At 35.2% G+C, this 19,172-nt stretch overlaps 1 protein-coding gene across 1 annotated transcript; it reads right to left on the reverse strand.

The window, feature by feature from the left end:
* Window positions 1-17,213: 17,213 nt before the first annotated feature.
* Window positions 17,214-17,636, reverse strand: LOC145669903 (protein GVQW3-like). Its single transcript, XM_081738251.1, has one exon. The coding sequence runs from the start codon at window positions 17,634-17,636 to the stop codon at window positions 17,214-17,216; it is 423 nt and encodes a 140-aa protein (XP_081594377.1).
* Window positions 17,637-19,172: the final 1,536 nt, after the last annotated feature.

Below are 19,172 nucleotides of genomic sequence, written 5' to 3' on the forward strand. Positions count from 1 at the left end.
TAAAAATTCAGATATTTTTAAATAAGAATGCCAAATTTCATCTTCCAGTACTGTTGAAAATTACAAGAATTATGGAATATGCTATATATATATATATGGTCAGAAATAGGGGGCTATAGGGGTTTTATCTCCAGATTTGAACTACATAATAGCAGTTGATTTCACGAAACAATAGTAACATAAACTACAATGTAGACACGAGACGTGTTCCCAAAGCCGGTTAACTGTTTTGTGTTTGGTTTAATATCGAAACATAATGTGTCCGTTTATTTACGAAACCCAACCATTATTTGGTTCAGTTTTGTTTGACAACAGACACTATATTGGCACTTTTCAGAATAATCATACATATATTGGAAAATTCCGAAAGACATGTAATGGTTTCGTTTTAGGCTAAAAGCATTATAAATATTTTGTTTCACGTTTGAATAGAAATACATTTCTCTCCTTATTGATTTGTTAGAACACGTTAATGAGCAATAGAAAATATAACTGTTTTTCGGTAGGCATTGGTTTGGGTTAACCGCTTGAAGATGAAATGAAATGAAATCTTTGCGTTTAATGTCCCACGATTATGCATGTTAGGCAGAGGAAGACCATGGTTAAAGCAAGTTAATTATGATGGCCAAATTGATGGAATGAGAAATTGGGAGGAAAAAGGAGAGTCCCGACTAAACCCACGAGCACGATGTAATACCTCACTAGTTTACGTGCCTTGGGAACGAACCAGGTACCCTACCCATCAGATACTTCTGTGGTCAGGGTCCCGCGGTCGGATCCTGGTGCGAGAGTCTTTGACATTTTAAATGTTTTCAGTGTTTCAATGTACGTGTCTCTGTCGTTCAAGGTTACTGGAAATAACTATGAAACGAGTATAACCGAGGATAATAGAGAAAAAGTTATGGAGAATCAGAAAAAAGTGGTCTGAGCCACCAGGTTCCATTTAAAGGTTTGAATTACTCTTAAGATCACTTTCTCTTTTATGTTTTTGCGTGCCTGAATGTCTTTTCTAAATTTAAACTCACATGACTACCTTGACCGAAATCGGAGAGTTTCATGGTTAATAAAATATTGGAATCGTAAACGTGTGTAATTTCCTACATACACGAATGTTTTTAACTCTTGCTTAACAAAGCAGATTTAGGGTAGTGGCTTGAGCATTTGTTTCATAATTAACGGGTCGTGGGTTCGATTCCCGCTTAGAAAATTGAGGACATTTTTTATCAATTACAATGTTGATATTTCTTATGTATAATAACATGAAAAATATTCAATCTCTCCGTCTTACAAGTTTAAGTTAAAACTACTTTCTTCACGGGGGAAATACTAACAACATAACGTCACTTGTCTACACTTCATTCGTACTGTCTCAGAACGAACGTGTTTTGCAAATAATTCATGAATATATAAGGATCATCCTTAGGACCTAGTGTGAGTCATAAATGTGTCTCAAAAGTTATTGTTTCATTGTGGAATTGTTTGTAACTTCTTCCACTATTTCTAGACATAATAATAATATTTTCGTTTGCCATATTCAACACATTCCATGTATCCGTTCAACCAAAATTTGTAAATAGGAACTACTCTTTTTTAATTTGTATCAATATTTTGTTAAAATATAAATATAACGCATACATAATCAGTAAGTCTTTTACCCAAAGAAAGGATGATGAAGAAAATCCTACTTAGTTTCTGTTAAGGCATCCTATGTTTCGATTTTCATATTGAACAGGAGGTGACACCTCTTCCCCGTCTTTTCCTTTGGGTACTTCTAAATTATCTCTTCTAAGACAATTCATCATAGACAGAGTCCAAATCACTTTATTTTCCTTTTTCATGTCAACGTCAGTATACTTATTTACATTGGAATAGAACATAATATTAAGCTCTCAAAACTTCAATAATAATGATAATAATAAAGAAGACAAATTCCGTATGAGGACATATTGTATTAAAATCTGCAAAATCACCCCTAACATTAGACAAAATTTATAAAATAGTCGGGATTGGAGAGAAGCGTTCGGACCACCTGGACCTTCTACGTATGTCCATACAACTAGCTACATATTAAACGAAAACTTTCCAGGTAAATTTTATGTAGAAAGTAGTGCTACTGAACTCACAAGAGTACTACGAAAATTTGTTTTTAAATAATGGTTAAACCGGCTACGCTAAAGAAGGCTTGATGAGAATGAAAGAAATATTGAAATAGGGAAAGTGGGAGGAAGCAAAACCCCGAGAAAACCTACAAACCCCTTGTTCAGTACAATGCTCACTGGGCGGGTGCTGGCTGGAAGCATTAAATTCACAACACTTCAGTAATAATAATAATAATAATAATAATAATAATAATAATAATAATAATAATAATAATAATAATAATAATAATAATAATAATAATGGTATTAAATTTTTTAAAATTTCCCTTAAATTAGTCAATACTTACAGAAAAGTTGGAATTTCGGGGAGGGACCCTTACCTCCAAGACACACCTCTGCAACTACCAAATTTTAAACGAAAGTGTTCCACTAAATTTATATGTAGAAAGAATTCCACTGTACGTGTTAAGGAAAATAACTGTAATAAATATAACTGAATATCATTGAATATCAGTAAGGCATATAATTAACTAACTCTTAGGATATGTAAAGATAATTATAAAAGCTTTGCTCCAGAAATACCTACACAGAGCGTAATTCAATGAGCTCTGAAATAGAAAGTTACAAAATAGCGTATAAGATTCAGTGTACAGAGCAATTGTTACTGAAAGAATGGACATACACTATTTTGGGAATAGAGATAGGAAGAGAAATATTTACGATATTTTCGTCTCGTTTCCGTTCTCATCTCCAAAAGCCTTGTCCCCTCTCGAATGTAAAATGTTAATTTTCTGCCGATTTTGTTTTTGTTTTAGAAACGAGATGAGAGATTCCTCTTCTCGTGGGCAGCATTAAACAAAACCGAAATATTCTTGCCAAGTGTCACGTTTATGCTTGTAATATTATGACCTGAGCGATAATAAGCTCCTAACTTTTAATTTTCTACGAGGTAATTAGTATTATCATTACTATTAGCATTTCTGAAGATTTGATAGTTCAAGTATTGAAACATTCGAGTATTCAATATCTGAAAATAATAAAACACTTGTCAAAGTAAGAAAAGAATACTTGTCCGAAGAGGATTCGATCCGAGTACCTCTCGACTACTGGTCGAGCGCCTTTCCACTGAACCGGTATCACTACGCAGTGAGTAATTCGTCTTTAGTGTGTTTACGTTAGATTTATTTGTATCTGCTTACAGCTTTACAATACATTTTTTTCTTTCAAAAACTTTTTCTTTTTTTTTCTTTTTTTATCATGATATAAGTCAATGGTCTTTGGCATAGTTTATATTAATAACTTGAGTTCTTCTTAAACCTTTGGTTCTCAGGTTTGTTTCTTCTCCACACCAAACTACAAACATGACAGATTTAACTCTCATACTGTGCGTTTGTTTCAATGCAGTCGCCATTACCTGATCAAAGACTTCTGTCCGCCACGATACATGCAAAGCAAGCAATCTAACTAAAACAAAGACAAGACTGTATAAAATCATATCACCATAAATAATACTATCACACTGGTGTCTTTAGCGTTAAAAGTAGCAAGAATTATAGCTAGGTTTAGTAAAGAAATATTAGCAAAAACTTTATAAACTGTATTTATAAACGATTCATAGGATTCCGTCAGTGAAGCGCTTGTTTTCTCACTGCGTTGATGTAAAAGCATCATTAGGAAGAAATCTGATATATGTTAACCAGCATTTTTTTACGCTTCCTGCTTAGACGCAAAGGACCACAATTTTGGAACAGGGCGAATAAACTGCTAAAGGAGTTATTATCCCGGCAGATCACAATGACTCACGTGTCTCGCTGATAAGCTTTTCGTCGCCTATGACAGTGTGAAACTCTTTCCTTCCAATATCTGATGTCTTAGAAAATACTCAAGACAGGAGGTTGTCGCAATTTTAAATGTCAACTTCAGACTTCAAAAGCTATACTATATTTCTTACACAACCCAGTCATGTAATAGGATATTCACTCACTAGTTTCAAACCCTGATGGTACATTAGTTGGCCAAAGCCAATTTTGCTATGTTATCACAATCATAGTGTTTCTTCTTTTCTTGATAGGTCCTTTCACGTCATATTATCTAATAGTGTCAATAGTAAGCTCATGACTGTTGAACATCTTAAACATGTACTGTTACTGTCATATATAAATTTACATACAGTCACCTAAACCTTCATCTCTTCTCTGAAACAGCTCCCTTGGAAGAATTTAGGACCACACATGCTGAGATTAGGAAGGTAAATATTCCAGGAATGTATTATTTCTTTATCTCAGCCAAACCTTTAAGTATACTAGTAAAAAAACTAACTAACTCTATGGCCCATGGAACCCGGAGGTTCAATGCCGCGTTCACAAAAGCTCTCCACTGACTTCTATCCTTAGTTAATTGGATCCAGTTTCTACTTTGTATTCCTATCTCTGCGAGATCCATCTTAATATTGTCCTCCCATTTGCGCCTAGGTCTTCCTAATGGTCGCTTTCCGATTGGTCTTCCATTCAGGACTTTGAAGGCGTTTCTACTTTATTCCATTCTAGCTACATGACCCGCCCACCTAAGCCTCCTAGACTTGACGACTTTAACAATGTTGGGTAAACAATATAAATTATGTAGTTCCTTGTTATGACATTTCCACCATTCCCCATTCCCGTTCGTCTTGGGTCCGAATATTCTTCTCAGGATCTTGTTCTCAAATACTTCTAGTTAAGTATACTAAAAGCCTAGAAGTGATTTCTTCTTTTCTACACTAATACATCTTTGCTTCTGGAATAAAATTGTATCAGAGTTTAGTTTATCCAAATTGTTCATTCTTAATCTCAGTGACTTAATTATGTATAAAATACAAACCATCTCTAAAGACATCTTAAAATATCTTATAGACCAATTCACCGCACTAACTAACTAACTCTATGGCCTATGGAACCTGGAGGTTCAGTGCCGCGTTCACAAAAGCTCTCCACTGACTTCTATCCTTAGCTAATTGGATCCAGTTTCTACTTTGTATTCCTATCTCTGCGAGATCCATCTTAATATTATCCTCCCATCTGCGCCTAGGTCTTCCTAATGGTCGTTTTCCTATGGGTCTTCCAGTCAAGACTTTGAAAGCGTTTCTACTTTCTTCCATTCTAGCTACATGATCTGCCCACCTAAGCCTCCTAGACTTGACGACCCTAACAATGTTGGGTAAACCGTATAAACCATGTAGTTCCTCGTTATGAAGTTTTCGACATTCCCCATTCTCGTTCCTCTTGTTTCCGAATATTCTTCTCAGGATCCTGTTCTCAAATACTTTCAGTCTATATTCTTCCCTCAGAGTAAGTGACCATGTTTCGCAACCATACAGAACAACAGGCATGACTATCGTTTTATATATTTTAAGCTTCAAATTATTCGACAGAATTCGCGACGACAAGAGATTTTGAACCGAATAGTAACACGAATTCCCTGCTTTTAGTCGACATTTAATTTCTTCGTGAATATGATTTATTAATATTGATCCTAAATATTTGAAACTATCCACTTTATCAAAAGTATTATTTAATATTTTAACGCCTCCATAATTTGCCGTATTACGGTCCCGACGCACTTCCATATATTTAGTTTTCTCTGCATTTACTTCTAAACCCATGTCCCTGCAAGCATTTAATAAGATCTCTGCATTTATTTCTACTGTTCTCCTATCATCCCCTATTAAATTTACATCATCAGCATATGCCATCACCTGGTGAATACCGTTCAACTCAAGGCCCTGGTTGCTATCTTTGATTTTCTTTATAGTGTATTCCAGAACGAAGTTAAATAATAATAGCGACTACGCATCTCCTTGTTTCAGGCCGTTTTCGACGTGAAAGCTCGTGGACAAAAATTTTCCTACCCGGACTTTACTTTGGGATTTGCTTAAGCATATCTTAATATCACAATTCACCGCACTAGCCATTTTATATTATTATTATTATTATTATTATTATTATTATTATTATTATTATTATTATTATTTTATTATTATTATTATTATTATTATTATTATTATTATTATTATTATTATTATTATTATTATTATTATTATTATTATTATTAAGTATTCTGCCTATTAGCAGGTCGAGGGAGGTTTTCTTTCTGTTTTCTTCTTAATTTTCAGTTTGGACCTGGAAATGTTTCTTCTATGTTTCTCGATTTTCAGCTTCCTCTTTTAACTCCCAATATTTTCATCCATTTTTCAAGTCATCGATCAGTTGCGTTCTTCTTCTCCGTACTTCTCGCTTTTGTTCCATCTTTCCTTTTATGGCAGTATCAAGAAGACAATTTCTTCACAAGATGTGTCCAATCCAATTTGCCTTTCTAGGAAGAATGGTGGCTAGAACGTTCTCTTCTCTCCTATCCGTTTTAAAACATCTTCGTTTGTTACTCTTTCTGTCCATTTTATCTTCTCTATCTTCCTCCAATATCATATTTTGAAGCTCTCTAGATATTTCTTCTCTAATTCCCATATTGTCCATGTCTGTAGACCAGCGTTTCCTACCGGTGTGCCGCGAGAAAATCGAGACAAAATTATTAATTCTATAGCAACCAATTTGCAAGACATAGAAAAAAAGTATATTTTTGTATTTCATATTCCTATGAATTTCTACCATGGAAAAATTACTGTAATTGTAATATATTATTATACATTTATTACTGTGTAGCAGACAGTATTTCGGCTTGTACACATTTCCACGGTTAGCTCTATGTTATGCTTCAATCGAGAGTCATACTAACACCGAGAAATGGAAGCATTTGTACGGTATGTGTCAAGTGACATTCGCACGTGAATGACAGAACAACACTTTGTTCAACAGCTGTGTTTTGATTTCGACGCATTGCAAGCTGTGTGATTGCAATAATATGCACCGGTTTTGGTTAAAACAGCAAAGTTAAAAGTACAAGACATTTGTTTGTTCATTCGTTATTTAGTGATCTTCTTTCTTAGTGAAAGGTTGGATACAGTTTTCGAAAAAGAAAGATTATTTTTAAAAATTTGAGTTCTATATTTCATTACAATTCTTTTCTATTATAAAATTAGAACAAAAAATAAGCATAAGGAATTAGCATAGGGGAAAACCAGTGATCGAGCTTTCATCTCTGTGAGAAGATGATCAGTAATCACTGACATAAATTACCATGGTATTTCATATTTGCAAATAATAATAATATCTATGAGTGTGCTGCGAGAATTCAAGTTACACCCGTAGTGTGCCGCAAGTTGAAAAAGGTTGGGAAACGCTGCTCTAGACCATAAGCTACTCCGGGAAGAATCATCAGAGGAGAAAATTTTATGTATATATTACTTACATAACCAAAACAGCGTGTGCTTAAAATTAATGGTAAATTTCTCCACCTGTCCATGACTGATATTAACTATGAATCGTATTGTATGTCTCAAATAAAGCAAACTCAATGTTAACGGAAATTGGATTTTTTAGAGAAATAACTTGCAACCATTTTATTTAATATTGAGTAAATTCGAATGCTTCCATCTGGATAACGTCAACTCTATAATGAAGACAAATGGTAAATATTCAATAAAACACATCAAATATTTAATTCTGCAGGTACTCACTGTGGTTTGTAGCGTACCGATCACATTTTAAATTTATACTATGAATTTATTTTACCAAGCTGATAAACTAGACTTAAATAAATTCAGTTTCTAGTCACAATTTCCTTAAATTCTAGTCATACTTTTTATATATCCTAAATGTTTTCAAATCTGTGTTCTGTTTCGAGTAGTGTGTATGGTTACATATATCTTCTGCAGTGCAGTTAAGTCTATTTGGAAGTGAGCGCCAATCATAGACCAAATTTGAGGCCCTTTATCCTAGAAGCTCACATGATTCCTCTAGAAACAAACTGCCAATTATTATGTTCCTATATGAAGCTTTTCAGTCTCTATGTCCATTCCAATGAGCATGTAGTTTATCGTGTTCTTCTTATGCTTATAATGGAATGTTTTAGTTAAGAAGATTTGACATTTTATATGAATAATGGATACAGATTATGGTATTAATAGGATAGTTTGAGATCTAGCGATTTCGTTTGATAGTCCCTCAGATAGAGAAACATTATTTAACTCAGAAAATAAAATCATATCCGAAAGGGTTAAAAACATGCCAGCCATACAGTTTTATTAATTACAGTGCACAGACACCCTATAATGCGACCTAGTATCCGGCTCATCCGATTTTTCATGATGGACTCTTTGAACCAACATAGGTTCCCTGACACACACACACACACACACACACACACACACATATATATATATATATATATATATATATATATATATATATATATATAGGCAGATACTTGCTGGATTACTGAGAGAAGGATTAACGAAACTACAACTTTCATGTACACTCATGTCCAAAATTATTGTCGCGTGTCTATAAATATGTTGTTGAAGGATATAATTTTATAACGAATTCGCCCGGTATTTCTTATAATGTTGGTATGGGTATAATCGGTGAAGACATATATATGACAAATTTAATGTCAAAAGGTCAGTAAATAAGAACAGTAAAACGAAAATAAGACTTTCTTGTCCATTTAGCAACATTTTGTTTTACTCATTCTAATTTTCGTGTTTATAATTCTTTTCCTATGAAATTTACAACAAATATACATTTCCTGATTACACACATAGTATCAATATTAAAAGCTCTCTACAAAATCATTATCAAATTTTATTCCTACAAGAAGACAGTTATAGATATGCGACAATCAATTTGGACATGAGTGTACGTTCTTGTAATTGGGGGATTTCGGTAATCTCGCACAACCTAGTCTGGTATCTACCGGATTGGTGAGACGCCACAGTACTTTTAAAATTTTATATAAACTCATCTAGTTGTTCCATGGTCTGTCATATCCTAGTGTTTACTTCATATACCAACAAATAGATGTGTAATTGCACGGAACACTGCTAAACGTTTACCAAATTGATAGAGGGACAAATTAGTTTAAAGCAGAAGCGAGTTCACTCTCTCATTTGCTTTCTGAATTCACTCTTCACCAGAACAGTTTCGATCCCTCACAAAGATGATTAAATTCAAGCGGTTGCCGGGCCTAGTTTCTGCTCGAAACAGTAAGGGTAACTATTAGAGTCTCTACGAAACCACACTCAATGTCTCATAGAAAACAGGAACGTCATTTCAGAATTTTCCAGAGAGGGATAGAGGAAAATTGCCCACCAACATCACCATTGTCTTTTTATTAGTATATTAGAACACAATTTATCGGAAAGCATGTTTCTGAAAATTAGGCGGGTAACTGCGTTCATCAAATGATGCATACAAATTTTATTTATTTAACGATATTTGTCCTGAAACATATTGTTTTAAAATAAGTTTTTTTTAGAAGAAAACTATATTAACTCACTTCAACAAGAGCGCGAAAAAGTAGCAAATAAGAGAGCTAGAGAGCATAATAATAATAATAATAATAATAATAATAATAATAATAATAATAATAATAATAATAATAATAATAATAATAATAATAATAATAATACAATAAAGAACTTAAAAGTTTCATTGCTCATCGAAACTAATTTTATATTATGCCCTAGGTATTATATAATTTGTTATGGCTTAGCACACATTTCAAAATTATTTTAACGTATTGGCAATGAATTATATTTTGTTTTTTGTTCTTTATTATTATTATTATTATTATTATTATTATTATTATTATTATTATTATTATTATTATTATTATTATTATCTAGATTTAGTGCTTCTGTTGAAGTTGGTGAGCTCATTCCTGGCTAAGCGGTTAGCGTACGAGCCTTTGCGTGAGAGAACAACGTTCGATTTCTGGCGGAAGCTCATATCGGTTTAGAATCCACGTTAAGCTATAGATCCACGTCTCGTATAACCTCGCTGTTGAAAGGAATGCTAAACTAAAAATCAAATCAAATTAAATTTGTTGAAGTTGGTTTATATTGTTTCTTTAAAAAGTTGTATTTTCTTCTTTTTTGTGTGTTCTTGAACTCGGTTATTTTTCTTTTAAGTTTATTTCATTTTCTCAGTTTTTCGTTTCCACGGTATTTTAGGTAGACATCTAAACTAACGATAGAACTCTAACTCTCAACTGTAGTCTAGCTCCGAAGACTATAGACAGATCCCTATTAGGTTTACATGGAATAATAAGGAAAAAATATTCTTTCAACTTAAAAAGAATCATCAAAATCGATCAATACTTTTATCGATATTACGAATGCTCATACACAGAAAGATAATGGTGGACACTGTAAGGTGTTGAGGAGTTTCATAGCCTAGCACCGAAGATTATCGCTGGATTCTAATGAAGTTTAAACATGACTACAAGAAAATAAAACTTTCAAATTTTAAAAAGTAATCAAAATCGGTCGGTTTACCTATGTCGTAGTTATAATTGATCATACACAAAATTAATGGTAAACACTGATTAGTTTGAGATCTAGCCATTAAGGAATTTGATGGTCTACTACCATAGAATATCGTTAAGTCCTTATGATGTTTACGTAGGGCAACAAGAAAAGAATTATATTTGAAATAAAAAAGAATGTTCAAAATCGGTGCATCTATGTGGAAGGGTTCCGTAAACATATGCATATCAAACTTAGTTAGTTATAGTTTCTACATACATTGAGATGTTTCTTATCTAGCTCCAAGGACTATCATTACATCCTCATAAAATACTGTGTGTATATATAACACCACTGGGAATATATAATTTTTCGAACAAACAAATCAAACCTAATGCACTTATGTCGAAGTTATGCGTTTCTATAGACACAACGGGAGGTATTCAGAGAGAATTCGTTAATCGAGGGTTAGTCACGGACTAGTTGATGGCATACTAGCTCTTTACTAAGGAAGGTGTACTTTTTGGTATTTAGAGTCTACTTTGAGTACAACTAAAAAGTTGATTTGGGTAAGATTAACTTACATAACCCCAATGCATCGGATGAGAAAAATAAAAGTGGCAACTACGGAAATGTAGATGAGAGCATGCATAGTCTGTAAAAATGAAAATACATGAAATACAAAATGTTGTGTCACACGCTGAACCGTGGGTAAAAGATTAGCCTCTGCTCTATATTAATTAATCACATGTGATTAACTTCGTCAAATACTACGTCCTAATCAGAGACTCTGAATACAATTTTCATAACCATCCTTTAGTCCATCAGTAGTATGGCGTTAATCAGACTTCGAAACGACTCCGCATAAAGCCCAACATATCTATATTATATATAAAGGTGTTAAATTGAGAACCTACTTCTTTTAACGTTAAAATGAAGATGAATTCACTTTTGAGCGTTTTTAACCAAATCAATATGCGAATTCACCATTATTTCACTGATTGATGCCAATTCAAAAACCTAACAAGCTTTGAAGAAAACTCGCACATCATATGTCATTAAAAATCTGTTTAGGAAATATATACAGAATGTCTATTAATTCTTCATTCGATTTATAAACGTTATAGCTTGAAAATAGCTAACCATATTTGAATGAACTTATACAGTTTAAATAAGAGAGTTCACAAGTTTTGTTGGGCTGGAGGAAGATGTTACTAGTGTGCAATGGCGAAACATGAGTTGCAAGTCCCGCCAATTACTCTGGCATATAATAATAACAAAGTTTATGTCACAAGAACAAAACAAAATGTGTATGGAAGATAGTTTGCCCGTGAATCTAGGTCAAATTGCAGAATTTCTCCATCAGCCTGAGTTTTCATGTAAAACGAGTTCTTGTGCATACTTATGACAGCTTACGTATTATATGTATTTACCATAAGGACATGATCTCGCAATAATAGTTTCTTACATAAAGTTTTTAAAAATCAGTATTAGTATACAAAGGAGTCAAAGAAATGAGCAGCATAGAAGTAAGTAAGAATTAAGAAACTTATCTAAAAAGATTTTCTACTCGATTTCCTGTGAAGCGTTGTCTTAGGAAAGTCCCGTCTTAATTTCCAGCAATAATCAGAAAACATTGCTGCATTCCACTTCCTTTCATAACGCTTTTCCGTTTGAGAAATATCCTGGTGAAAGCATTCCCTATGTTCCTTACTAATGGCACCAAGGTTATCCCGAAAGAAGTCCAAATTCGGGGATTGCACACTCCTCTTCGTTTTCGACGTGATTCCATCTACTTTTGTTAGGCAAAAATAACAGTCAGTTGAGTGATCCGTTGGTTCCCGTCAAATCATGGGAAAAGCAAATTTCACTAATCTAGAATAACATGCAACCACTTTTCATGCTATCAGAACTCACAATGCTGCGACAAGTGTCAAGAATCACAACGCAATTTTATGTGATTGAATATGACTCATCGGCAATGTTGCCAAACGTCACTCATTTCCCGGAGCATGTTCCTTGACTTCAGGGGCATGCATTGGAATTCCTTGCACTTTTCTCGATTTTATCTCAATTTCTCTCAAGTTTATTTCAATCAATAGATCTTCAAGTTACTTAAATTCAGTCATGGCAGAATAAACCATATGCAGCATTTTACCGATTTTCAAGGATTTCAATAAGGAGAGGGTAGCATGTCACAAGAAAATTGAACCCGATAGACAAAAACTGATTTCATTTTTGAATTTAGCACACTTTACTTAGCTTATAACACTATTCAGATTCCTTGTGACAAAAACCTTGTTGATCAGTGTTAAAAGTATGGAACTTGCCAAATTTCGACAGTGTCCAAGGTATAGGTAGAATTTCACTATCGAGTTTATGTATGCCATATGACACGAGAAGGCTAGACTGGAAACCTGATGTACTTTTATCCAGCATTTCATGCAATTATTTTACATTTTATTAAAAGTAAACGTGTATTATTCTGTTTAAGGAAATACAATCAAATGATATATAGTTAGCGTATAAGTGGAATATGGTATGAACAAATGTTGAACGAGATTATTGAAAAACTTCACAGAATGTTCCGTCATGTTGCATCAAAATTGAATAATTTGATATAACACAGTTATGTAACTTCCTTTCTTGCCATATTAAGCATACATAAAGACTCACTGACTAAATCTGTTTTACTAATTAATGCGTTATACACGGTGTATGATAGAAAACTAGAAACGAGAAACGGTAGGTATTCAGAAGCAACATCAGCAAAATGATTACCAAACTTATGTAGAGACAGTCAGTAGAGAACGGAAATGCTGAGAAACAATACATTTAAAAAATCCTATTTCTATGAGCAATCCTGTATTTTGTTGCAACAAGGAAGAATGCTGTCAAGGTCTTGATAAAAACATTAATGTTGCAAAGGATCAGAGAGGTTGTCACTAGCCTAGTAGTTGCAATTAGATAAAACAACAATTGTGGGGCTTAGTGGAAAAGGGGCGTATCCCACATTTTAATGTTTTCGAGAAACAGAAGGTTTTGCGTTGCAGCTGACAAAAGTTTTACTATGAAAGAAAGGTACATAACTAAAACCACATATATTAGACGAAGGTCTGATATGTTTCAGAAAAAATCATCATGCATCTTTAAGAAGAAATAAACATAAAATATGCACATGATCATGGGTTCTAAACCAATACAAGCTTTCTATATTAACGGATCAAAATGAAAGTTCCAATACGCGAATATGTATGTAACGTACAGAATAACACAACAGAGTAGACCATGTTCGTCTCTGCAAATAACGTTTACGTACTCTACTCAGTGAGAAAGAAATCCACACATGTTCGTGTAGCCACGCAAATAACATGTTGTAGAGAACAAAAATATTTCCTTTGTACGGCAGCACCCTAATATGCTAGAACCGTACACACTATAAACACAAAACTGCAGACGAGTATCATACACATTATACTGCACAATAAACCATTACCCAGGGCACAGTACTCACGTCCGTGAAGAGACACTTCACACTAACATTCGAGATCGCTACTGTCAATATCCTCTACCCGTACGTAGTTCCTGTCGCCATTATTGCATTTTAAAGATCTCTAACATTCGTGGTGGATTGGTGGAATGTAGTTTAACATGCTCATTAGATTATCATACTTAGGCTTCTGAATTGGTCTTCCTTCAGGAAAACCATATCTTGCAGAAAGCGCGGTTGTCTTCTTCCTCGCTGCAAACATAGAGTACTCAAAGGCTCACATGTGGAGTATGTATATTTCACCTGGACTAGTTGGACGCCATTCATAAATTTCATACCAGTCGCTGCTCTCATATTGAAGACTTTCCCATCTTCTGTTTTCTTGCTAAATAACAGAACATACCGCAACGCTGATACAACCTTCATGACTCCTGTTGAAATTGCTTCTTTTTAAGCGCTGTCTTTATCAGAGTGACTTGTGCGGGGGGGGGGGGTGTACACAAATTGTTTTCCTCTTCGCTCTCTCAATGATACCGAAATCAGCATCGCAGGGGAGGAATATATGACCAAGAACCAAAACTATGTTCTATTGTCTGGAGGGAATGTTTATTTTGTCCAACGCACGAATCATTGTACACTAGTATGTCTGTTGCGAATATCTCTGGTAGGTGCCTCATCACTTGAAGAATACAGCTTGCAATTTCATCACTATCACGAGAAGCAACAGATTCTGACCACACACACATAACAGCAGAATCATCATGACAGAAATGGAACCCGAAACAATATGTCCACAACTGCCGCAAATAGAAAACAGTTCGCGTGCTTATCATCGGTGTTGGAAGTGCTTGATTCAGATCCATAGCAGCAACTATGGTGCTGCTGTTAATGTATTTGCATTCCTATTTTGCATTTCTCAAAGATTGGTAGGCTGCTTCGGCTTTATGAATATGTATATGATATTCAGGTGGTCTAGGTTCTATGTGTAGCATCGAATCACAGGTTTTACAAGTGTCGGTGCTTGACATTTTAAATGTGATGTTAAATTCATTATTGAACACATATCGATATGTATGTAATTTCACTGGACCGACTTCCCTTTGTTCACATTGTTCTACATATAAATCGTACATCTGTTGTAAAGAATGCACCGAAACTACAGCATGCATATATGAGCGTTCAGGGTTTGCAGCTCTGCTGTAGTGAGAACAGTATCTTGGAAACGACCTAAAGTGATTCCTGACAATATCTAGCTTTTCTTCAGAAATAGCATGGCAGCGGTGTTGATGTTTACCTGGACGGTCCTCTTTGGGAGAAGGCAACGGTTTCGCAGGTATATCTTTCGTATGTGTTTTCTAATCACCACGGGCGGTACGCAATCTACGTTCAGTGATACCATGGGTATTGCAGAATGCTTGCTTGGCATACATAAACTTTCATTCCAGATGACAGACGAAGAACATAATAAAAAGTATTGGCGCACCCGAAGACATTCACATTTTTCCTGTCTTTAATGTACACATGTTCACATTCTGAACTCCTCATTAGCCCAAATAGATAGGCATTTTGCGAGTTGAAATCTTGCATGCTGTAAAACGAAATTAAAATATTATCTTTGGTGTCAGAATCGATATCCTTCAAATAGCCTATCTACACCACTCAGTTTTACAATACCTAACATCACTTCTTATTTTATCCGGTACTTCCTTATCTATGGGGCCAATGTAAATTTTCCCTGTGTTGCTATTAAGCTTACATTCATTATCCTTGCATTTGTCTTCGTTTCGTGGTGTAACAGGCGAATTTCCCAGACTGGAATTATTTTCAACGTCCTGCTTAGCGCCCATTATTACTTTCAACAGCAATGTGTATCAGCGGTCACGCTTGGCCGATTTCTAGACTGATAACCAGTGAAAGATACTATTATATAACCACAAACTCACAATATTATAGATGGAAGCGGGATACGTCATTTTTCCACTCACGAGTTGCAGCTGAAAGGGGATACGTCATTTTTCCACTAACATTTTTGATACAAAATTTTCTTAATTTTCGTCCTACGCTTATGGTATCCATACTATACGGAGTTGAATCCTAACATTTCTGCTCAATATACCGGATAGTTCCCTGTATCCAAATTTGTAGATATCTCGATTTTCCAAATTTTGTGGGATACGCCCCTTTTCCACTAAGCCCCTCTTGTCATTTGAATTTTCTTTGCTCGAAAAATGAACATATGTAAAATTTTCATGATATAAGCTACATTAATTACTATTTACAAATATATATCGGTTGATATTGTCTGTGGTTATATACAGTTACAATTTGTTATCTGGAAGTTAATAAGAAAACATGTTCTTTTCTCAGGCGCTAGTACAATTACACGCTAATATTGTATTTTGTTGTGACAGGGTTAGACTAAAACGAGAATGTGTATTTCGTTGTTCTATTATATAATTGTGAATAGCTTATTTTCTGATCAGCTATGGTATACTGCATCCGTTGCTGCATCATATATAAAGGGCGATCAACTGAAACCCGTTCAGTGGTCATAATTCATGAAATAAATTTTATTTCGAGCTTAAACTTGTACACTATCTAGAGGCGTCTATGGTTAGTGTGCAGTAGAAATATTGTTCAGAAGATGTCACCATGAGCGTTGAGACACTTGTCCCACTGTGTCCATGTAAAATTTGGACGAGTGACTATCAAACCAATCACGCACAGCGTCATGAATCTCAGAGTCAAACTGAAATCTCTGACCTTTCAATGCATTTTAAGAGACCCAATGATGTGAAAGTCACAAGGGAAAAGGTCAGGGCTGTAGGACGGGTGTCGCAACATTTCCCACTTGGATCGTTGAAACAAATCCTGCACTTGGTTTGCAACTTGTGGACGCGCGTTGTCATGCAACACAATGACTCCAGCGGTCAATAAACCGAGCCTTTTTTTGGCTCTCTGTAACTGTGTCAAGGTCTAACAGTAGCGTGCGGCAGTGATTGACTGTCCTGACTCCTTGAAGTCGAGCAATAATAATCCATGGCAATTAGAGAACAGACACCAGAACTTTCTCCGCAGACGGTTGCGTCTTGAACTTTTTGGGACGTGGAGATGAAGGGTGTTTCCACTGCATACTGGAAGACTTTGAACTTGGTTCAAAATGATGGCACCAAGTTTCATCCTCAGCAACAACTCGCAGCAAGAAGTCGTTACCTTCTAAATGGTAACGTCACAAATGTTCAATGGCGCAGCCCTTACGCTCCAACTTTTGGTCTTCCGTCAACACCCTGCGGATCCACTGCGTGCACACTTTATGATACCCCAGATCTTTCACAATTTTCTGAGCAGTACCATAACTCATTTTTAACCCGTTTGCTATGGATTGAATACTAATACGTCTATCTTCAGCTATAGCCGCATTCACATTTTCACGCGTGTCTTCTGTGGCAACAACATGGGCTTGACCAGGACGGGGATAATCAGTGGTTTGTTCACACCCCTTCCGAAACATTCTGGCCCAGTCCACCACTGTTGTCTTGGAGACGAATGCATCACCATACACGTCTTTCATACGCCGGAACACTTCAGATGGTTGACAACCATCGGCACTCAGAAAGTGGATGACAGCACACTGGTCATGTTTGGGGATCATGAACGCCGTCTTTCACTCGTTATACCTGCAAAACGGAAACACGTATTAACAACATTTCTACACTGAGAAAAATTCATTATCCGGACAGCGGTATATTGTACAAATACAAGGATTCGTTATGTTTACTAAGGAAATCTGTACGGAGCGTACTTTATCCATATGCTACACAGCTACTGCCTTTAACGCGCTTGGATGTTATATCATGTCGCTGCAGGCTATCTGACATCTAACAATCTTCCGTATTTTATATACGTATACGTATGTTAAATACTTCAGCTATATGTTATATACGTCCATCTGTGTGTGAGGTCCTGACCGCCTATAGACACCTCTTTCTTGCACCATAGATGACGTCATGAAACAACTGTCGTATGCTTGCGAGCTGGTTTATAAACGAGGTTGTTTACAAACGGAAAAGAAGAGCGGAAGGAAAGAAAAGCCTGGGTAAGTGCAATAGTAAATTATCACTTTAGTTAAATATTCCATTAATTATATATTCCTTTAGTATAACTTGCTTTAATATAGTACTAAACAAGTAATGTGATTTATGACTACAATTCTTACTATTGTAACTCGTTAATGGTTGAGGAGAAAGAAATGGGTTAATCTGAATTTTGAGAAATCTTTGAATATTAATGTTCTGTAACTTTTTACATTTCAAGGTACGCAAAATGAATGTTATGTGTTTATTCTTTCCTTTTTATATGTGACGGTTTATTACTTGATGGAGATTTACTACAGGACTGCTTAACATAATTGCTAAGAAACCGTTTTCAGCGCGAACATTTTCTTGTGTAGTGAAGATTTAGGATTTAGATTTCTGGGCTTTCGGCATCAATGACCTTGTTAGCCCCTCACATGTGAGTTATGACGTCCCTCGGTGAGCACACTATCCGGGGAAAGGGAAGGAAGCAAACGGCCTGGGACCTATATGTTGGGTACCACCCGGCATTTGCCTGGTATGAAAGGAGGAAAACCCAAGAAAGCCTCATTCAGGATGTCTGGACTTAAAAGCTTTTGATACTTTTTCGACCGAGTGCCCCTACCGGAATCGAACCTGGGTCCGCTCGTACCGAAGGCGAGAGCGTTACAACTACGCTACGCGGAGCCACTTGTGTCTAGGAAACCTATTTTTACTAGGATATTTGCAACAAAATTTATTTCCTTTCTTTCTTTATTTTTCTTTTTCTTTTTGTTTTTTAATAATAAAACAAAACATATTTTACAGCCTCACTGAAATTTAAAAACAGCAGTCAGGGAGAGCTCACGTTTAAGATTCTTTTTGTTTTGTTTTGTTTTGTTTTGTTTTGTTTTGCTTGTTATGTTCTCTAGTTAACTAATGTTTGAGTTCCTGAGAATTACATTATTATTATTATTGTTTCATAATTTTCGAACCAAAAATTAGATGTTTTTCTTTTTTTCCTTGTGTTGACGTCATTGTGGCAAGTTGGGGTGTTTTATCGTACCTTGGCATTAATTTGGTTACTAGCACATAGTTTCAAGGTCATAAGTTGTAGGCCGCTTGAAACAGCTATT

Source organism: Thermobia domestica, chromosome 14 (genome assembly GCF_964235325.1).
Source record: "Thermobia domestica chromosome 14, izTheDome1.hap1.1, whole genome shotgun sequence".
Classification (NCBI taxonomy): Eukaryota; Metazoa; Arthropoda; class Insecta; order Zygentoma; family Lepismatidae; genus Thermobia; species Thermobia domestica.

Excerpts from the sequence above, each read along its gene's own strand:
- LOC145669903 (XM_081738251.1), bottom strand. The coding sequence starts at position 17,636 with ATGATCCCCAAACATGACCAGTGTGCTGTCATCCACTTTCTGAGTGCC.